Genomic DNA, 20,889 nt, shown 5'->3' with positions numbered 1-20,889 from the left:
AAAAATCGGTAAATAAGTCCTACCTACATCGGGCCCTTAGTCTTTTGATTTAGTTTAGACGTTTAAGACTTCAGGTTAGAGTTTAGTTTGACAGTTGATGTCAATTTTAATAAGCATTGGTAAATGCATTAGGTTTCGCCTATGTTAATAATAACCTGTTTTTTTTTGTAAGTCATGTTTTTGCCTCTTGGGGTTGCATGCAGGGAGGTAGTCGACAAGGAGCTGTTATGTATCTATTCTAAGGGGTTGATGGAAGTTCAAGTTCAATTTGATTTGATTTAGTCCTCTACTGAGAACAACAAATTCCATATAAAACAGTTTCTGTTACTATACACATAAAACAATCAATACAGGTTTAAAAAAGATTTTAAAAATGTAAACAAATTATGAACTACAAATTCGTCTGGGGAGAGTTTAAAAGCGTGATCAAATTTTGCACAGATGCGGTATTATATCTAAATCGTATTGGTTTTTAATAGCGCCTTCTTGCCTCAACGATTATCGGGTTTGGGCAAAGTTGATGGAAGCATTAAAAGCTGCTTTAGTAATAATACAGGACACTAAAGTAAGAAGCAGGTGCATTGATTTGACCTCACGGGTACATGTCCGAGCCCTTGTGCTCCCAGGTTGCGGATGCATTGATATGTCCCCCAGGCAACACTTCTGAGCCCCCCCTAGCAGCATGTCTCAGCCCAGGTGTATGTCTGGTAGATCTTCTTGAGAGATGCAGGATGAGTGCTCCAAGGCAAAGAGAGCGTGTTAGACCGGTTAAGTAGCATGAGAGAAGTGAATAAGTGTAATTGGACTTAGTGTGAAAGGTGTGATGCAAATGAGAGCAGCTGTGAAACAGGGTGTGATATTCATAAGACAAGTAGGTGCATTTGACTAACAACAATACAGTGAAATAAAGAGCAAGTGTTGTGTGATGCCAGGAAACGAGATTGGGTGCTAGTGCTGTGAGATAGGGGATGTGAGTTTGGGGATGAGTGGAATGAAAATGACACTGTCTGATAGAGGAATAGTTCCCGGGAATGATGTGATATAGTGGACACTTGTTGTGAGACCAGGGTTAAGTATTAATAGATCGTGATCTAGGAGGTCAATAAACATGAATTTATGTTCAGCAGAAAGAGGAGTAAATCATGAGACAGAACAAGCAGTGAGAAAATTCACTGAGTGGTGAGAGAAGGAAAGTCTCAGTTAGTGTAGGAGTGTCAGGACACAATGAGTGAGTGCCTTAGGACAAGAGCTGATTCCTATGGGACGAAGGTAAATGCTCTTATACGTCACTCTGCACAAAGGAGAGAGAAGTAATGTTCTATGACAGTGTGAAAACCAATTCTCGCTACCAAAAGGAGGGTATTAGAAAAACAAAGCATACTATTGTAGATGTCCCTCTTGCCCCTGAACTTCTAATCACCTGCAGTGTGGTTTGCAATAGGGCTGATCACTCATCCTGCAGCTGTACGTGAAGCCGCAGTAAGCAGGAGGACAGCACGAAAGACGGAGAAGCGGCATTTTCAGGTTATCACAGGCAACACAGAACATGCTAAGACAAGTTGGCATAGAGGCTTGAATGAAGCAAGTTTCGTGCAGCTGGAACAGTGATTGCTTGGAGCTTACTTCATTAACCTGGGCACACAGCAGATCGGTTGAAAATTGGCACGCATTTAGTTATTTCATTAGCCTGGGCTCAACGCGTATGCGCAGTGGATAGCACGTACATTTAATTAATCCATTACATCTATAGCTGACTGAGTTTATGGCCTTGCTTGTGAGGGTCGAGCTTAACTAACAGGACTGCAGAGACCGTAATGAAAATTACAGTATGTCAGTGGAGGAAACGATAATAAGTAAGCAGTAAATGTGGAGCTTTGGGTTTGTTCTTCAAGTGCCTTGTTACCTTGGGTAGGAAGTGTCCTATCAAGACAATTACAAACAGCAGGAACCGTCTTTGCAGCAGTTTGCAATCTTTTCACACACCCTCTTTTGACACTCTACATGGGAGCTAAAAGATGCCCATGGAGAACTCCCTTCCCATGTGGAATGGCCCAGTAAGGAATCAAAATCGAGCAGCCTGCAGTTCTTCCAGTGAAGTCCCTTTACAGAGGTGAGAGTGAAAAGGAAAACAAGGCAACTCATGCACACCAGTAAATCTCACAACACAGATAGCCCAGAACAGGATGCACCACTTGCAGACTTGCTGTCTGAGTTTCTAAAAATTCAGCCCTCTGAGTAGAATTCATCCATTGGTCCAATAACTGTGCTTTGCGTTTCAAAGTTATAAATGACAGGCAGGAGTGTAATGTAATATGAAGCAGATGGCCACTAATAAAGCAACTTCTGTAATTGCTTGCAACGTTTAGATGCACAGTCTATTCAGTCAGCTAAGACATGTAGTGGTGTGGACAAGCAGAATGAGATGCATTTACTGTTTGGGTGGCTCACAGCCATGATTAGCAGCTTGGTGCCATTTAAGTGCAAAGAAGGCTCTTGCCAGAGGCTGTTAAAATACAGAAAATGCTACATCCAACTAGAAGGCTATGTGGGTACTAGGTTCTTCTCCCACCTGACTCCGCTCTCATACAAAAGTGCAGAAACACTTGGCATGCACTTATAGTGAGAAGCAACTGTCTCTCCGCTTATGTTAACAAGAACAGAGCACTGTAAGGGTAAACGTAGGTTGCCAACCCTCCAGAGTGGTGTCAAACCGCTATTTGTGGCCGATGTGGAAAAACACATGTAACCTTGGATGTGCTGCGGTAGAGGGAGCCATATTTCCTGCAACATAATTATGTCGAAAGGTTTGAGGTATTGCAGGAATTCCTGATCCATAATTTTTGTTGACAGGCCGTTGATATTCCACGAGCATAGGCGGAGTGGGTTGATGTTTGCTCCAACTCTAGATTGGTTGTGTTGGTCGTCATTGCCTTCCAGCAGAGGTGGATATTTTCCGAGTGATTGACCTAAAGTCATGAGATCCGCTCCTTAGGGCAGGTGATGCCCAAGATCTGTTTTGTCTATCTGTCATCAAGTAGGACCCCGTTGAGGTGATTGGCCAAGAGCCCTTCTGAGCACTGAATTTAGACACCCTTGTGGTTTTCTAAGTGCTGGCCTCAAAATGGGGGTGAGAAATGTGAAGGGTATGCTGGAATAAGATACGGTGCGATGTCTATCCCCCAGGCTTTGAAGGTGCAGTGTTCAGCTAAAACTTTCTAGGCAACTAGTATTGATTTCCATGTGGCCTTGGTGGCCTCTGGCATTGAGGGTTTTTTGGGATGAATGAATTCTATTGAGAGTAGGTCAGTTGAGCTCAGATTAGTGGGAGTTGGAATTGCTTGCAGCAGCCTTAGAATATTCCCCCTATTCAGGGTGTCCTGGTGTCCCTTTGATGTATCTTAAATCAAAGAGGGGGACGGAAGAGCAAGTTATTTAGAGGTCCTACTCCTGAGCTCCTCCACTAGCATCAGATACATCACACAAAGTAGGTAGTTCCTCTACCGGGCAGATGCACTAATAGGTGCTATCTGGCCGGTGTATGTGTCACTGGGAGATCTGAATTTCAGATCGTGATGGCCTCCCACACCTGTTAGGTGTCGTGCTTCATCAGAGAGTGCTCCTCGTTAGACTGGCGCTTCAATGTCTGACAGGCCTGGTGGCTACTTTAGCAGAGTTCTTTAGATCTGAGTATGCCGTATGTGGTGGGTGCACGTGGGCAATATGAGTAGGGGATAGTGGTGTGCAGAAAGTGACTTAAAATAGGCACCAGAACCCGTAAGAAATGCATTTAATTAAATATGGGTCTAGGACTAGGTAAAAACAGTGGTGCTATCTTGTGGTCTCTAGGTACCAGGATAGCGTTATAAATGCATGGTCGTGTGGAGCAGGACGGTGGTGGTGCAAGACAGAACGAGCCACCGGATCCCCGGAAGCAAGCCGAATATGTTTTAGGCTGGCGTTAAGCCTCAGATCTTACTTTCGCATGGTCAGGGATAGATACCCTTTCATGGCATCCTTTGGATGCATTATGTGTTTTGATCTGGCAGTTAGCCTACTGTGGCAGTGTTCCACAGATTGTTGTGTCTGGTCCTCTGACTATGGCTTCTCCTAAGAGGTGTTCCCCGTTGTTGGGGTGTGCATACTCCGTGTGGGGTACTTGTATGCTATTATATAGCTCTGCTTCATGTCAACTGGGCCTACAGATCCCTTGGGCTCTGTGCGACACCTGGTGCTCTTATCTGCCGTTGTACGGTGTTCAATGTTGTGCCTTGGCGTCATCTTGTATACGTCATGGATCATCTTGCTTATTTGCCTCACTCTCCTCCTTGGGAGCTGCTCACACTGGACACCAAAAGGGTGGTGGTGCACTATATAGAGAGGACAAAGGAGTGCAGAAAGACAAAGCAACTCTGTTTCCTTCACAAGCAGTTTTTTGGGACAACCAGTTACCAAAAATACCATTGCACGATGGATTGCACAAACCATTCAACTTTGCCACAAACAAGCTGGGCAACAGTTATAAGGAGCAGCTCATGCTCACTCAACAAAGAAAAAAAGGAGCTACAATTGCATTTCTAGCTAACACACTGATTCAAGACATTTGCCAAGCAGCAACATGGTCTTCAGTGCACATATTAACTAAGCACTACTGTGTGGATATCCAAATAAACAAAGAAGCGCAAGTGGGACAGAAGGTCGTACAACGCATTCGGTAACCGGTGCTCAGCTTCCACCCAGCCACCACAATAAGGACAAACCACTACAAAGTCTATGCGCAGCATAGTGAGTCCAGAAAGATTCACGCTGGAAAACGTATAGTTTCTTTCCTGTCAGTGTAGTTTTGCAGCTTGAAGACTTTCTGGATTCACTAGCAAACCCACCCTCCTCCGCCAGAAAGATAGGACAGGAGGAAAGGGATTAAGAATGAACAAGACTTAAAAAATAAAGGAAAAACAAGAATAACACAAGAAAAGTAAAAAGAATCCGAAGATGGCGGCCAAAGGTGGGAGCTTCCAGAGGAAGCTCGTCGACTTCACGAAGGACACCAAATGGTGGTATGTTGACGCCCACCTGGGCCACGATAAAAAAGAGAAAAAAAGACTACAATTCCGGACCCAACCACTAAATGGCGGAATAATGGACAGAATAGTGAATCCAGAAATATTCACGCTGCAAAACTGTATTTCGTGTGTTGGTTCACACCTTAGTCTTCAAGCTGCCTGGTCGAGCAGTCTTATGGTCCCTGTGGCTGTTGGCTCTTTGCATGTTTCTGTGGTGGCCCCCGTCTGCGTGCTTCAGATTGCTACTGCTCGCCCCTGTTCCCCCTTTTGGGACTGGGTGTGGAATTTTTAGGATGTCTTGCATCCTGTTATTTTTTTCCTCTTGCGAGCTAGAAGGTTGCTGGCTGGCTGTTCTGCCACACCCTCCCCCATTGTCCATCACTCTATTGCCGGCTCAAGTGCTTGGCGCTTTCTGTTGTCCTGTTAACAACCTTCCCCCCCCCCCCCACCCCTCCCCGTCGGGTATGACTGTGGTATCTATGCTAAGTTAAGGAATCTGCAGCTAGATGTCTCTATCAGCTGTACGAGTTACTTATCTTCGGTAACAATGTATCTGGTAGAGACGTTGTCTAGCCGCAGATTCCTTACCGTCCACCCAGCCTTCCCGTTCTACGAGGACCTTGCCAAGTGAGGTTCTCCACTGGCCTCTTTCAGTTACATTTGGTTTTTCACTCACTGGTGCTCATATTGTTGCATCCCTTTGAGATTGCCATATACAGTGGACTCCCTCCAAGGGGTTTCTTTCCTGTAAATGGTGCCTTCTGATTCACCTTCACTGGGAGATTGATCTTCTTTCTTCTAATGCCTTCCCTCCCTTTTACTTTCTCTATTGTCTCAGGGTTCTGATCTTCTCTACAGTAGTCTTCTTTGGGATCTTTTGACCTCTGATTCAGACCTCAATTACAATAGGGGCAGTACCAATCTTTTCATACCTTCCTACAGTGGACTGTTCTTGCTGTACTCCGTTCTTGCTGGACGACACATTTACACATGGTAATGATAGTTTATTTCTGTCTGTTGAGATATTCTTCCCTTGTTGCACTTGGGGAAGGGTCTACACGTAGCTTGCGGGGCTCTTTCCCACAGCTTTTTCACTTATATGTAGGCAGTGTCTACTTCTGTCTTTAACGATGTTGTCTTGTACCATCCACCTTCATTATTCACAGATTTTTCATCCCTCGCACACTGTTCCCATATTTTCAGTTTTTTTTGTCGGCGGCTCCGCGTTGTGCCGCTTAAAAGTTTCTCCAAACAAAACTGACGTCAGTGTGCCAGGAGGGACTTATATGACCTCGCTGAAGTCAAGTACGTGGACGATGTCAGGGCGGGGTCGTGTGGCGCCGTCCCCCGGCGCGCAGAGATGCTGCTGCAAAATAATTCTGGATCCAGTCTGACGCCTGGGGATATTCTAAGTTATGGAATCTGCGGCTAGACACCGTCTCTACCAGATACATCGTTACCGAAGGTACGTAAGGGGCATTTGTTTGGAGATAATTCCTTCTTCAAAAACAACAAAAGATCTATCCTCAAGGAATCTATCACCCAGTGGCGGAGATTACCGAAAGATTTGGGGTGGAAGTTGTGTCATATGCAGACGACACTCAGCCGGTCTTGGCTTTGACACAACCAGATGAGAGGGCAGCCAGTAATTTCACCTCTTGTTTGCAAGAACTGGCAGTCTGGATGGCCAATAACGGCCTCAAATTAAACGGTAATAAAACCGAGGTGCTGATTGTCGGGAAGGCACCGTCGGTGTGGACTTCGGCTTGGTGGCTTCAGATGCTGGGCCCTCTACCCTCACCTAGTGAACAGGTCAGAAATTTGGGAGTATGGCTTGATTTTAAGATCTTGTTCGAGTACCGCACAAGAAGAGTTGCAGGCACCTGCTTTGGCATTCTGCGGGGTCTCAGGAAGACCCTGGACCTATTACCTACTACAGCCAGGAAATCCTTGGTCCATGCCTTAGTTACATCGAGGATGGACTTTTTAACGCCCTCTATCTGGCAGCAAATGTTAGGTGTATCCAGAGGCTACAGCGTATACAGAATGCGGCGGTTCGCCTGGTGTTGATGCTGCAAAATATGTCGGACCTTCTCGAACAAGACCCTCAAGGACCGAGAAGGACGACTACTACTATGGCTCAACAGACTCAAGACCAAGACAGATGACTTTGTGTCGGAAGGTGAGAGTGTGTCTGGACCTTCGCATTTTTCCTTGAAGAGGCCAAGGGTTTCTTCCCCTAGCCCCACAGACACCCCTCCTATGAAGACTTCTAAAAAGTCCTCAGAGGGCAAGACATCTGTGTCTGGCATGGACCTTCCTGTCCCCAGGAAGCAGCCGCTGGTCCTGACGACGACGACAGCGTCGATGGTTCATTCAGCGCAGAAAACTGTCTCGACGTCGACGACGACAGTGTCGACGACAACGGCATCGTCGGCTTCCTCCTCGACGACGAGGACGACGCCTTCATCGTCGGCGAGTAGACCTACGCCGTCGACCATCCCGGTCACTCCATCGACGACGAAGATATCGTCGTCGACGACGAGACCATCGTCGAAGACACCGACGACACCGTCGACGAAATCTGAAAGAAACAGGTTAGTATTAGATTCCTTACCTTAGAATATCCCCAGGCGTCAGTCTGGATCCGGAAACTTTTGCGTAGCAGTACCCCTGCGCGTCGGTAGGCGTCGTCTGCAGGCGTCCCCTGCGGCTCCGCGTCGTCGGCGTCGTGCGCCGTGATGACGTCGCTGGAGTATATAGACGCCGCCTCCGCGCGCTGACGTCAGTTCTTCTTTTTTCCGCGCCAGTTAGCGCAGATCCGAAGAGCAGTACTCCGGTCTTTTGACCTAGTGTTTGTTTAACTTAATCTTCTACGGTGCCGGTAGGATGCCTGGGTTTAAGAGCTGCGACGAGTGCGACCGCATGATGTCGGTCACCGACCACCATCGACTCTGCCTCCGGTGTCTGGGCGCGGACCACGACGTGGAGTCCTGCGTCGACTGTCGGGCCTTGACTGGAAAAGCTAGGCGGGAGCGGTCCCGCAAGCTTCTCGAGCTCCGGGTGTCGGCCCCGCGTCGAGAGCGGTCCCGGTCCGGTCGGAGGTCGAGGGAGCGGTCGAGGGAACGATCGCGGAGCCGCCATGGGCGCTCCGGGAGTCGCCACCATTCCTCCGGCTCGTCAGGTAAGCACAAGAAGTCGGGGCGTCGCCATCGCACCCCCGACTCCCCCCGACGCCCGCGTGCTGCGGCCGGGGGCTCGGGTGACCCCACCCCCGCGGTCCCGCATGGGTCGCCGACGCCGTCTACCCCACACCCGTCGGTCCCTGGGGAAGGCGCGTCGCGTGAGGAGATCGAGGCCTTCCTCATTGCTATGAGGGCGAGGTCTTCTCCGGCGGGGCCTTCGGCGCCTGCGGGCCCGTCGGTCCCGTCTGGGGGCCCGAGCGGTTCGGGTGCTCCTGCCCCGGCGCCGCCGGTGGCTCCGGCCCCGGCGCCGCTGGTTCCCTCTGGTTCGTCGCCGGCTGGTCTCCCGGCCTCTCCGGCGTCGGTTCCTGTGGGACAACCCGTGGTACCGCCCCCGCGTGGTGCAGCGACTCCGCCGTCGGCTCCGGCCGGCGTCGGGTCACCTGCGCCGACGCCGCGCGGCGCCACCCCCCTTTCCTCCCCGACTCCGGACGCGGAGCCGGACCGGCGTCGATCGGCGCCGGATCCGACGCCGATGGGGCCCGTTGACCCCGATGTCTATATCGTCGACCCAGAATATGGGTATGACGAGGAGGAGTATGGAGAGGGTTGGGAGGGGTCTGAGGACCCTCTATCCCGTGCCTGCCAGTACGATGTGGACTGGGTAGGTGATCTGGGTGATGCCAGTGGCCTGGACGAGTCGCCCAACCCTGGGTTTGTCTCTCCGTCCCCTGTGGCGTCTGAGGCAGGTGCTGCCTATTCGGTGGTCCTGATGAGGGCTGCCAAGGCCTTACACCTTGAGCTCCCCGTCGCGAATGTCAAACCGAATATTCTGACGGAAGTGTTTAAACCGCAGTCATGCCCCCAGGAGCCTCTGCTGCCGTTTAATGAGGCCCTGACGGATGTCCTTCTGGGCACCTGGTCCAGGCCCGCTTCTGGTGCGCCGGTTGACCGGAACGTTGCCAGGCGTCACCGTCCGTGTTCGGACGACCCTGCCTTCCTCTCCACCCATCCCTCCCCGGAGAGTCTGGTGATCCAGGCCTCCACTTCACAGTCCGCATTCCCGTCGGCTCCGCCCGACCGGGAATCAAAGAGGTACGACCAATTTGGTAAAAAAGTGTTTTCCTCTTTGAGCGCTGGGCTGCGGTCTTGTAACACCGCGTGCCTCTTGGGTCGTTACACCCACTCCCTGTGGGATACGGTCGAAGAGTGTTTGCCGCAATGCCCCCAGGAAGTGCGGGACAAGCTCACCCGGGCCTTGGTTGAAGGCCGGGATGCGGCGCGGTACTCGATCCGTTGTGGTCTGGACACAACAGACTCACTGGGACGGGCCATGTCCACTACGGTGGCGATTCGTCGCCATGCCTGGCTGAGATCTGCCAACTTCTCGCCAGACGTCCAAAATACGCTCATGGACATGCCATTTGATGGCAGTCGCCTGTTTGGTGACAAAGCGGACCACGCGCTGGAGCGCTTCAAGGACTCCAGGGTCACGGCCAAGTCCTTGGGTCTTTCGACCCAGCGCCAGCAGACGGGTTCGTTTCGGCCCTTTCGTGGCCAAGGGAGGGGAGGTCCCGCACGTGCTGCCAGCCACGCGACGCAGAACGCTCCCCAGCGCGGTGGCGGCCGTGGTTTCCGCCGTGGTGGCGGTAGAGGCCAGCGGCGTGGTCAGTCCACGCCTCCCTCCGCTGCTGCATCCAAGCCTTCCTAGTCCGAGCTTTCGGGCTCACGTGACGCCAGTGGGTGGCAGGGTTCGCCATCACCACTCCCGCTGGCGCGCGATAACATCGGACAGGTGGGTGCTGCAGCTTGTCCGAAGGGGCTATGCCCTCCCCTTCGAGTCCACTCCTCCAGCCATGCCACCGCAGAACCACCGTGTGTCGGGGGACCACTTGACACTTCTGCGGGAGGAAGTTACGGCCCTCTTGGCCAAGGGGGCCATCGAGCGCGTTCCTGGGCCAGAAGTAGGGTGTGGTTGCTACTCCCACTACTTTCTGGTACCCAAGAAGGACAAGGGAGGCCTGCGTCCTATCTTGGATCTACGGAACGTCAACGGCTTCCTCCGGAAGGAGAAGTTCAAGATGTTGACTTTGGCTCAGGTCTTGGCTGCTCTAGACCCACAAGACTGGATGGTAGCGTTGGACTTGCAGGATGCGTATTTTCACATCCCCGTCCTGCCGGCCCACCGGCGTTACCTGCGGTTCACGGTAGGCCACGAGCACTTTCAGTTTATCGTGCTCCCATTCGGCCTTACCAGCGCCCCACGGGTGTTCACGAAAGTGATGGCGGTGGTCGCAGCTCATCTGCGCCGGTTAGGGGTTTCAGTCTTCCCCTACCTCGACGACTGGCTGTTGAAGGCGGGCTCGCCCCAGACAGTCGTCCACCACCTTCAGATGACGGCAGACCTCCTGCACGAGCTGGGGTTTTCCATCAATGTGCCGAAATCACACCTGTGTCCCTCTCAAAAGCTCCTTTTCATCGGAGCGGTTCTCGACTCGGCGCAGTTTCGGGTTTATCCTCCGGAACGGCGGGTCCGGGATATTCAGGCTCTGATTCCCATCTTTCAGCCGTTATCCCGGGTTTCGGTCAGGTTGACGCTGCGGCTTCTGGGGCTGATGGCCTCCTGCATCCTTCTGGTGCATCACGCCAGGTGGCGGATGCGGGCTCTGCAGTGGGACCTGAAGTTTCAGTGGGCCCAGCATCAGGGCAACCTATCCGACCATGTCCTGATCTCGGAGGGCACTGCGAGACAGTTGCAGTGGTGGCTTACGGACCGCGATTGGGTCAGGGGCAGATCCCTCTCCCTTCCCCAACCGGAGCACGTGGTTGTGACGGACGCGTCCCTCCAAGGCTGGGGTGGCCACTTGGGAGAGGCGGAGATCAGAGGCCTCTGGTCTCCGGCGGAATCCCGGCTCCATATCAACATGTTGGAGCTGCGGGCGATTCGCCTAGCACTGAAGGCATTCCTCCCCTTTGTCAACGGGAGTGTGGTGCAGGTGTTCACGGACAACACCACCGCCATGTGGTACTGCAACAAACAGGGCGGTGTGGGGTCGTGGACCCTTTGCCAGGAGGCTCTGCGCCTCTGGCAATGGCTGGAACGTCAGGGCGTGACTCTGACGGTTCAACACCTGGCAGGTTCTCTGAACGCCAGGGCGGACGAACTCAGCCGTCGGTGCTCGGTGGATCACGAATGGCGTCTGAACTCAGATGTGGCGAGAGGCCTCTTTCAGCAATGGGGAGAGCCTTGGTTAGATCTATTCGCCACAGAAGAGAACGCGCAATGTCATCAGTTCTGCGCGTTGGAGTTTCCAAGACGGCACTCGCTCGGCGACGCCTTTCGGCGCGAGTGGAGTTGCGGTCTGTTGTACGCCTTTCCGCCTATACCACTTCTGCCCAGAGTGCTGAAGAAGATCAGGCGCGACCGGGCCCAAGTTATCCTTGTGGCTCCGGACTGGGCTCGAAGGTACTGGTATCCCGAGCTACTCAGCATGACAGTCGGTCCCTCGATCTGCCTGCCCCTTCGGGAGGACCTTCTGTCGCAGCAGCAGGGGACGGTCCTCCACCCGAACCTGTCCAGTCTCCACCTCCATGCGTGGAGATTGAGCGGCGACAGTTGAGGCCATTTGACTTGCCTCCTGAAGTCTGTGATGTCATTCTGGCAGCCAGGCGTCCCTCCACAAAGTCGGTATACGCCTGCCGGTGGAACAGATTTGTGGCATGGTGCACAGCAAAGGCTGTGGATCCCCTTTCTGCCCCTCTGTCTGAGGTTCTCCTCTTCCTCCTTTCCCTTGCCCAGCAGGGCTCTGCTCTGGGCACTATCAAGGGCTATCTTTCTGCCCTTTCCGCCTTCTTGAGGCTACCTGATCAGCCATCTTTGTTCAAGTCCCCTATTGTGTTAAGATTCTTGAAGGGCATCACGCACATGTATCCTCCAACTCCGTTCGTGATGCCTCAGTGGGACTTGAACTTGGTTTTGACTTTCCTGATGTGCGCTCCCTTTGAGCCCCTTCATTCCTGTCCTCTCCGTCTTCTCACCTTAAAGACGGCCTTCCTGGTAGCCATCACCTCTGCCAGGAGAGTGAGTGAGCTCCAGGCTCTTTCTATTCAACCTCCTTTCTTGTCTGTTCATCCTGATAAGGTGGTTCTTCGGACTCGGCCTTCTTTCCTGCCCAAGGTAGTCTCTGCTTTTCACATTGGGCAGTCCATCACCTTGCCCTCCTTCTTCCCGCCTCCGCATCCTTCAAAGGATGAAGAGCGGCTCCATCGTCTGGACCCAAAACGTGCGCTTTCATTCTATATGGATCGCACCCGCCAGTTCCGGGTGGATGACCAACTATTTGTTGGCTACGTGGGTGAGAAGAAGGGAAGGGCGGTACAGAAACGGACCATCTCTCGGTGGGTCGTCCTGTGCATCAAAGCATGCTACTCTTTGGCTCGGAAGGAGCCTCCTGTTGGGCTGAGGGCCCATTCCACTCGGGCCACGGCGGCTACTACTGCCCTGGGCCGGGGTGTCCCTTTGCAGGACATTTGCCAGGCGGCCACGTGGGCCTCGCTGCACACCTTTGCGAGGCACTACTGCCTGGACAGTCAAGTCCGGAGGGACGGCTTCTTTGGCCGTTCGGTCCTCCAGGACTTTCTGGTGTAGGTTGTATTGGTTCGCAGACCCACCACCGGGGTTGGTATTGCTGGGGTATCTATTCTAAGGTAAGGAATCTAATACTAACCTGTTTCTTTCAGATGAACAAGTTACTTACCTTCGGTAACGATATATCTGTAAGAAACAGTAGTTAGTATTAGATTCCTTACCGCCCCACCCATCCTCCCCGTTCTGCGAACTGATACCTAGGGTTAAGGACATCCCTTTCAGGGCCCTAGTTTCAAATGGCACCAGTGTTAGTTCTCACATGGCTCTGCGTGTTCTGGCGCGGAAAAGCTGTGTGCAAAGAACTGACGTCAGCGCGCGGAGGCGGCGTCTATATACTCCAGCGACGTCATCACGGCGCACGACGCCGACGACGCGGAGCCGCAGGGGACGCCTGCAGACGACGCCTACCGACGCGCAGGGGTACTGCTACGCAAAAGTTTCCGGATCCAGACTGACGCCTGGGGATATTCTAAGGTAAGGAATCTAATACTAACTACTGTTTCTTACAGATATATCGTTACCGAAGGTAAGTAACTTGTTCAACAACGCCGTCGACTAAGTCTACCTCGTCGACGAGGAACATCCCGTCGACGGTGGGAAAGCCGTCGACGACGGGTACGCCGTCGACGGCGGGGACCTTGCCGTCGACGAAAATGACGTCGACGAAGACACCGTCGTCGCAACCACCGTCGACGACGAGTAAATTACAGTCGGCGAAAATACCTGCCACGGCGCCGTCGACTCCAGCGTCGACGTCTACAGGACCATGGAAGGAGTCTGCACTCTTATCACACGCCATGGATGCCTTTCCACCGCAAGTGAGCCATGTCACGGTCAAAATTACTAAACGCCCTATTACGCCACTTCAGACGTCGCCCGGTAGGGTACAACAACTACCTCCGGCCTGTCTATTGCAAGGTCAGGAGTCGGACGTGGACTCCTTTACGCAAGCTACTAGTCCATCAGACCTGGTACTGAAGTGCCAAACCACAGACGAGGAGCCGGAAGAGGAGGAAGACCTTGTACAACAACCGGTCCAACCTCCAACCCAGACACAGGTTACTCCTATGGTGTGTCTCCCCGCATCCATCGTCTCAGACCTACAATTCCTCATAAAGGATTATAAGGAAAGGTTCCCGGAGAAACCCTCTACGCCTGCACTTCCAGCTGCACAGGCGCCAGCTCCTTCATCTCGCCATAAGCCAGCTCCCCTGGTCATTGAAAAGGCACAGGTACCAATTCAGGACGCTCCCTCATCTGATGAAGAGGAGAGGGAACAGGAGGAAGGTGAAGTCGATGACGACCAGTCGGACCCGGATGCAGACCAGGACTATGTGGCACATTCTCCAGCCTCTCCGGATCCACAGACCTCGGAGTCTCCACCCGCAGACATCGGTGGATTCCACAACATCATTGAGCGGGCTGCCAAGAGGTTCCATATGTCCATGGAAACTGAGGAAACTGAATGCTTCCTTTACGATTTCAAGGAGCCCACTAAGAAGTCCACAAGGTCAATCCCAATCATTGACTTTATATGGAAGCAGGGCAAACAACTCATGCAAACTCCTGCTTCTATTCAGGTGGTAGTGCCCAGGCTTGATACAAAATACAAGGCAACCTCATCGGCACCAGCATGCCTGACCGGTCACCCCAAAGCAGATTCCGTGGTGACTCAAGCGGCGCAGAAGAACTCACGAAATCCAGCCTCACCTCTGTCGACGCCACCTGACAAGGAGTGCAGGAAACTGGATGCCGTTGGCAAACGCTTAACTACCACGTCGGCCATGACGGTGAAAGTGGCTAATTCAATTGCTCTACTGGGCCGTTACAATCGCCAACTCTGGGCAGACATTGCGCCCTATCTTTCGAATCTGCCGGAAGATCTCAGAGAGGAAGCACATTCACTTCTCTTAGAAGGCCAGACCTCTGCTTCAGAGCTCATCGACTGTGCCATTGACGCCGCCATGACTGGTTTCCGGCAACTGGCAGGGGCTGCAGTCCTGAGACGACAGGGTTGGCTCAAGGCCACCACTTTCCGCCAGGAGGTGCAAACCAGGATATTAGATATGCCTTACGATGGCCAGCACCTCTTTGGTGAACAGATCGACGCGGCCCTCACCACCATTAAAAAGGACACGGACACCGCCAAGGCTCTGGGTACTCTACAATTCCGGACCCAGTCCTTTCGTGGCAACAGGGGAAGAGGCCAACCTGCGTACAGAGGTTCCTATCAAAATCGGTCTTCCTACTCATATTCACAGTCCAAACCGCAATTTCAACAGCGGCAACCACAACAGGGACGCCAGTCTTCCTACGGCAAATCCAATTACCGAGGAAAGGGCCAAAAACGACCTGCTGGCAACAGACAATGACTTGTCTCCCCGGCTAGCCCCTCCACCACTACATTCTTTACGACTTGAAGGAAAGCTAACATACTTCCTAAAAAATTGGCAAACTATAACGACGGATCGGTGGGTACTCCAACTCATTCGATTTGGACATTCCCTAGAATTCACCTCAATCCCCCCAACGACACCACCTTGCCAACGATCCCACAGGCACCTACGGTTACTTCTTCAGGAAATAGCTTCCATGCTAAAGAAGGGAGCGATAGAGAGAGTTCCACGGGCCCGCAAGGGACAAGGCTTCTACTCTCACTTCTTCCTAATCCACAAAAAAGGAAAGAAGTGGCGGCCAATCCTGGACCTCAGGGCACTCAACGTGTTCCTAAAGAAACAATCGTTCCGTATGGTGACTCTACAAGAAATCCTTGGTCTTCTGGAGAAAGGGGACTACATGACGTCCTTAGACCTTCAGGACGCCTACTACCATATATCTATTCTCAAAGGGCACAGGAAGTTCCTCAGGTTTACGGTGGCAGGACAACACTACCAATTTCGTGTCCTTCCATTTGGCCTCAAATCTGCCCCGAGGATATTTACCAAATGCCTATCACCCGTGGCAGCATTCCTTCGTCAGCAAGGCCACCAGGTGTTTCCATACCTGGACGACTGGTTGGTAAAGGCACCAACAGCGGCCGCCGCAGCCTCATCCTCCAGCGCCTGTCTGGATATTTTCCACCGCCTGGGACTGACCCTCAACACCGAAAAGTCAACTCTGGAACCCACCAAGGTCATCACGTTCCTTGGAGCGACTCTGGACACGGAGCGTGTCAAAGCTTTCCCCTCTCAGGAGAGAAAGGTCAAACTCATCTCCTTGGCCAAGGCAGTGGCTTCGCGGAAGACTCTTCCGGTCCGCACGTTCATGTCCCTCCTCGGCATGATGTCTTCATGCATACTGCTCATTCCCCACTGCCGCCTGAAAATGCGTCCACTCCAAGAGGAACTGACAAAGCAATGGACACAAGCCGCAGGTTCTTTCGAGGAGCGCATACGAGTCACTCGACCCATTATCAACCACTTACAATGGTGGACATCACTCAACCATCTGTCAAGGGGTCTACCGTTCCTGCTCCCTGCAGAACCACACGTAATAACTACGGACGCATCCCTGGAAGGTTGGGGAGCAGTCCTCCAGGAACTCCAGATCAATGGCAAATGGACGACACAGGAAACCAAGCTCCATATCAATCTGTTGGAGTTAAGAGCGGTCTTCCTGGGTCTACAGGAGTTTCTACCACGCATTCGAAACTCCCCAGTGCTCGTCAGGACGGACAACACCACGACGATGCACTACCTGAACAAACAGGGGGGACACGTTCGATCTCGTTATCTCGAGAATCGCAAAGAGTCTGGAACTGGCTTCTGGAACATGGAATAACGTTGAAAGCGGAGTATGTCCCGGGCAAGGACAACGTCTTGGCGGAAGCACTGAGCAGGGAGAGATCTCCTTCCCACGAATGGGAACTGGACATGGAGGTGCTGGACCGTATCTTCGAGGAGTGGGGCACCCAGAAAATGGACCTCTTTGCCACCAGGGAGAACGCCAAATGCCCAAGCTTCGCAAGCAGGCATCACCACTCAGGAACCCTCGGGAATGCATTTTCCATCGCATGGCGCAACGTATTTGCGTACGCCTTTCCGCCATTCCCACTGATACCCAGGGTTCTCAGGAAGATGAAATCAGAACCCTGCACTCTGATCCTGATTGCTCCATCCTCGCCGAGGCAGCACTGGTTCACGGAGCTTCATCGCCTCTCTGCCCGGCCCCCTCTTCGCCTGCAGCAGTTTCGGGCCCTGATCACGATGTCCCAAGGGCAGGTCCTCCACCAGAATCTGAGCTCTCTGAAGTTGTCAGCCTGGCTCCTGAATACCGCGAATTCAGCCACCTGAACATCCCGCAGGAGTGCAGAGATGTCCTTGCGAAAGCTAGAGCTGACAGCACTAACAAAACCTACTCACTAAAATGGAAGCGATTCTGTTCCTGGTGTGTGGATAATGGCTTGCACCCCTTCCATGCCACTCCACAGCAGCTGCTGCCATACCTTTTTCATCTTGCGCAATCAGGCCTTGCACATGCATCTATCAAAGTGCATCTAGCGGCAATTTCAAGGTTCACAAGGACGGCTACGGGACCATCTCTGTGGGCGGACAGACTCATCAAACAATTCCTAAAAGGCCTATTCAGGTCCTTTCCACGACCACAACCAATTCCTCCATCGTGGCACCTCAATGTGGTTCTTCATCAGCTGATGAAGCATCCCTTCGAACCCATTCATAAGGCGGAGATCAAGTTTCTCTCTTGGAAAACGGCCCTCCTCCTGGCATTAACCTCTGCCAGAAGGGTCAGTGAGTTGCAGGCTCTCTCCATCCAAGATCCCTTTCTGCAATTCAGGGAAGACAGAGTCATTCTGCGGACTAACCCTCGTTTCATTCCAAAAGTCCCCTCGGACTTCCACCTTAACGAACCAGTGGTGCTTAGATCATTCTTCCCAAATCCTACCACTGCAGCCGAGCGAACACTGCATTCACTAGATCTGAAGAGATGTCTTAAATTCTACATCGATAAGACACAACACTTCCAGAAGTCATCCCAACTCTTTATTGCCTTTAGTAGACCACGGCTAGGCATGCCCCTGACAAAGCAGAGTATCTCAAGATGGATCTCTTCTGCGATCACCTTTTGTCACGAGCCAAAGCTCATTCGACAAGAGCCGTGTCCACGTCTGCGGCGCTGTTCGCCGGAGTGCCGATACTGGACATCTGCAGAGCGGCGACCTGGAAGTCCCCGCACACCTTCACCAGGCACTACTGCCTGGATACTGAGCTGATGAAGGATGCAGCAGTGGGCCGAGCAGTGCTTCGCCATCTATTTCAGTGAGGTGAGCCTTCCTACATCCCTCCATCCTTTACTGGTATGCACATTCTCTTGCTGTATTTATATGCCATTGCATTTTGTGCTTTATAGTCACGTGATATGTATTATCTACATACTCATACCTGATGTTCCATACAGAATGTGCATAATGTATTGCTCGCTACTCTGATTCAAGCATGTGAATCTATGAAAGACACCCAAATACTGGATAAGAAATGCGTTACTTACCTGTAACTGCAGTTATCCAGTATTAGTGTCTTTCATAGATTCACATGCACCCCCCCCCGCCTCCCCTGGCAGGGCTCACCTTTCTCTCTAATGTGCTTACGCCTAACTAGCTTGGTGCGTACGAAAATCTGAGAGACTTGGGCTCCTGGCAGGAAGGTTCTAGAAGGAGGTAGTAGCTGATTGGCTGTTTTTCTTTATTTGGTCCTTTTTACAAAAGGACCCAGATAGGCCACCAAGGTGGGACCCTTGGGGCCTGCTCTGTTTGGTCCTTCCTGCAAAAGGACGTGGATAGGCTACTAAGGTGAGACCCTTAGGCCTATTCTTTTCTACGTATGTCTCTAGGACATTACTTTTTTATATACCGGAGGCTCCCGTCTCGACGACGGGGAATGATTCAGGCATGTGAATCTATGAAAGACACTAATACTGGATAACTGCAGTTACAGGTAAGTAACGCATTTCTTCCAAGATAGTCACTCAGGATTTCGTGGACAATTTCTACCAGACCTGCACCAATTTACTGTTTTTCATGGCTGGAGCAATTACATCCTGTACTATCCAGGAAAATGGAATTCGAAAATGGTCAGTCTAAGGCACTGGAATAGGATCCTTAACCAAAAGATCAGGAATATTTGAAAACATAGGGTCCACAAGATGGCCTTTACAATGAGTAGGTCCTTTCACTAATTAGTTAGAGCATTGTTATTCTACCTTGACCGCATGACAGATTTCCGGGTGGACGACAAACTCTTTACAGGGTATGTCGGAGTGAAGAAGGGAAAGGCTATGCGGAAGCAGACCATCTCCCGATGGAGCGATCTCTCCATTTAGACCTACTACGCATTGGCCAAGAAGCACCCCCCTGAGGGCTTGCGTGCTCATTCCATCAGAGCCAAGGCTGCAACCACTACATTTGCTTGAAGAGTCCTGGTCCTAGACATCTGCCATGCAGCAACAAGGGCCTTTCTGCACACGTTCACAAAACATTACTGTCTGGACAGTCAGGACGGGCACTTTGCCCGGTCGGTCCTGCACAACATTTTATTGTGCACTTGTGTTGCAGACCCACATATGGAGAGGTATTGCTCGGGTATCTATTCTTGGATAAGGAATCTGCAGCTGGAATTCTCAGATGAGCATGTTACTTACCTTCGGTAATTCCTTATCTGGTAGTTTATCTAGCTGCAGATTCTTTACCGACACACCCATCCACACTGTTCTGTGAAAGCATTTCTAGGGCCAGGGCGTTCCTCTTTCAGGGCCTTAGTATTCCTCACCAGTAGTCAGTGTTCTTAGTGGATCCGTGCTCCTGGCGTGGAAAATCACCAGAAAAAAATGATGTATGTGAGATGGAGTGGCAGAGCAGTGTGACGTCACTTACCGGTTGCAAGGGTACTGCTTCAAATAATTTCTGGCTCATGTCTGATGCCTAGGGATAATTCTAAGGTAAAGAATCTGCGGCCAGATAGTCTACATCAGATATGCCTTTACCAAAGAAAAGTAACTTGTTTATCAAGTGCCTAAACTCACCAGTGACCGAAGAGGCTCATTGAGTTATAAGCTAGATCTAATGGCATTGCCAAAGCTGGTTCCTTATTTCCTCACCATTTGAGCAAAATTGGCCTAGGTGCGACATGCCTGCGATCTCAAGAAGCTTTAAGGATCCAACATTGCAATCTTTAAGACAGTAATGCTCAAGCTCTGTTTACTTTATTCTTTTCTGCAGGAGGTTAAAGATAAAACTTGTCAACGGGCCATTGAGAAAATTAAGGTACAACTCAGCAAAGGTAACTGCCTAAATAAAAACCAGATTGAAACAGCAGAGATGGAGACCCCAACGTCTGAGCAAGTTGAACAAAATGGAGAAGGTAACATCGATTATATGTGAAGTTGATGCAAATGTGTTTAGTGTCCTAATTTAAAATGCCTTTAACAAAGAGAAAAGCGATTTTTAGACATACTTTTTCATGCTGCTTATTGTACATTATGAAATATGCGCATGTTTAAATCTTGACCCATTAAATGTGTTTTTTAAATTTTTTTATTTAGGACAGTACAAATAAAACATAGTCTGAGTTGGTAACAATCATTGTGAAATCATTTATTTTGCATCTGCTAGTAGGGTGGGCAGGGGCCATCAACGAAAGTGTACCATCCTCAAAGATAGTTGGTAGGCTGTTCCATCAGGTTGAACCATCCGGAACGGCCGGTTGCACATCAATTCTTATACTTGCCTCTCTGGCTTCCCAAATCATCCCTTAACTTTGGATCAGTTTGAGCAGCAATTATTGGTATCTTGTTGGCTCTCGACCACTTGCTCATATCATTGATTCAAAGAACAAGCACTGGTCCTCTTGCTTGCATTCAGTATATTGCAATGTCTCTTTGATAGGTGATACACTGTATAAAATAAAATGTTTACTAAATGCAGCAGTCCAAAACACTTCATGCAGCAGTTTGCAAAACAAGGAGGTAATCTCCCTCGGGATCATAG

General features: G+C 51.2%; 1 protein-coding gene across 1 annotated transcript in view; it reads left to right on the top strand.

Annotated features, from left to right (window-relative positions):
• Positions 1-20,889, top strand: part of NCAPG (non-SMC condensin I complex subunit G) — a 453,174-nt gene that overhangs the window by 344,936 nt on the left and 87,349 nt on the right. Inside the window, exon 19 of the mRNA XM_078678420.1 lies at positions 20,122-20,263. Within this exon, the coding sequence (XP_078534546.1) occupies positions 20,122-20,263 (142 nt within the window). The remainder of the gene's footprint in view (positions 1-20,121; positions 20,264-20,889) is intronic.

Source organism: Lissotriton helveticus, chromosome 2_2 (genome assembly GCF_964261635.1).
Source record: "Lissotriton helveticus chromosome 2_2, aLisHel1.1, whole genome shotgun sequence".
NCBI lineage: Eukaryota > Metazoa > Chordata > Amphibia > Caudata > Salamandridae > Lissotriton > Lissotriton helveticus.
The sequence above is the reverse complement of the archived record's forward strand: the minus strand, read 5'-3'. Positions and strand labels throughout refer to the sequence as shown.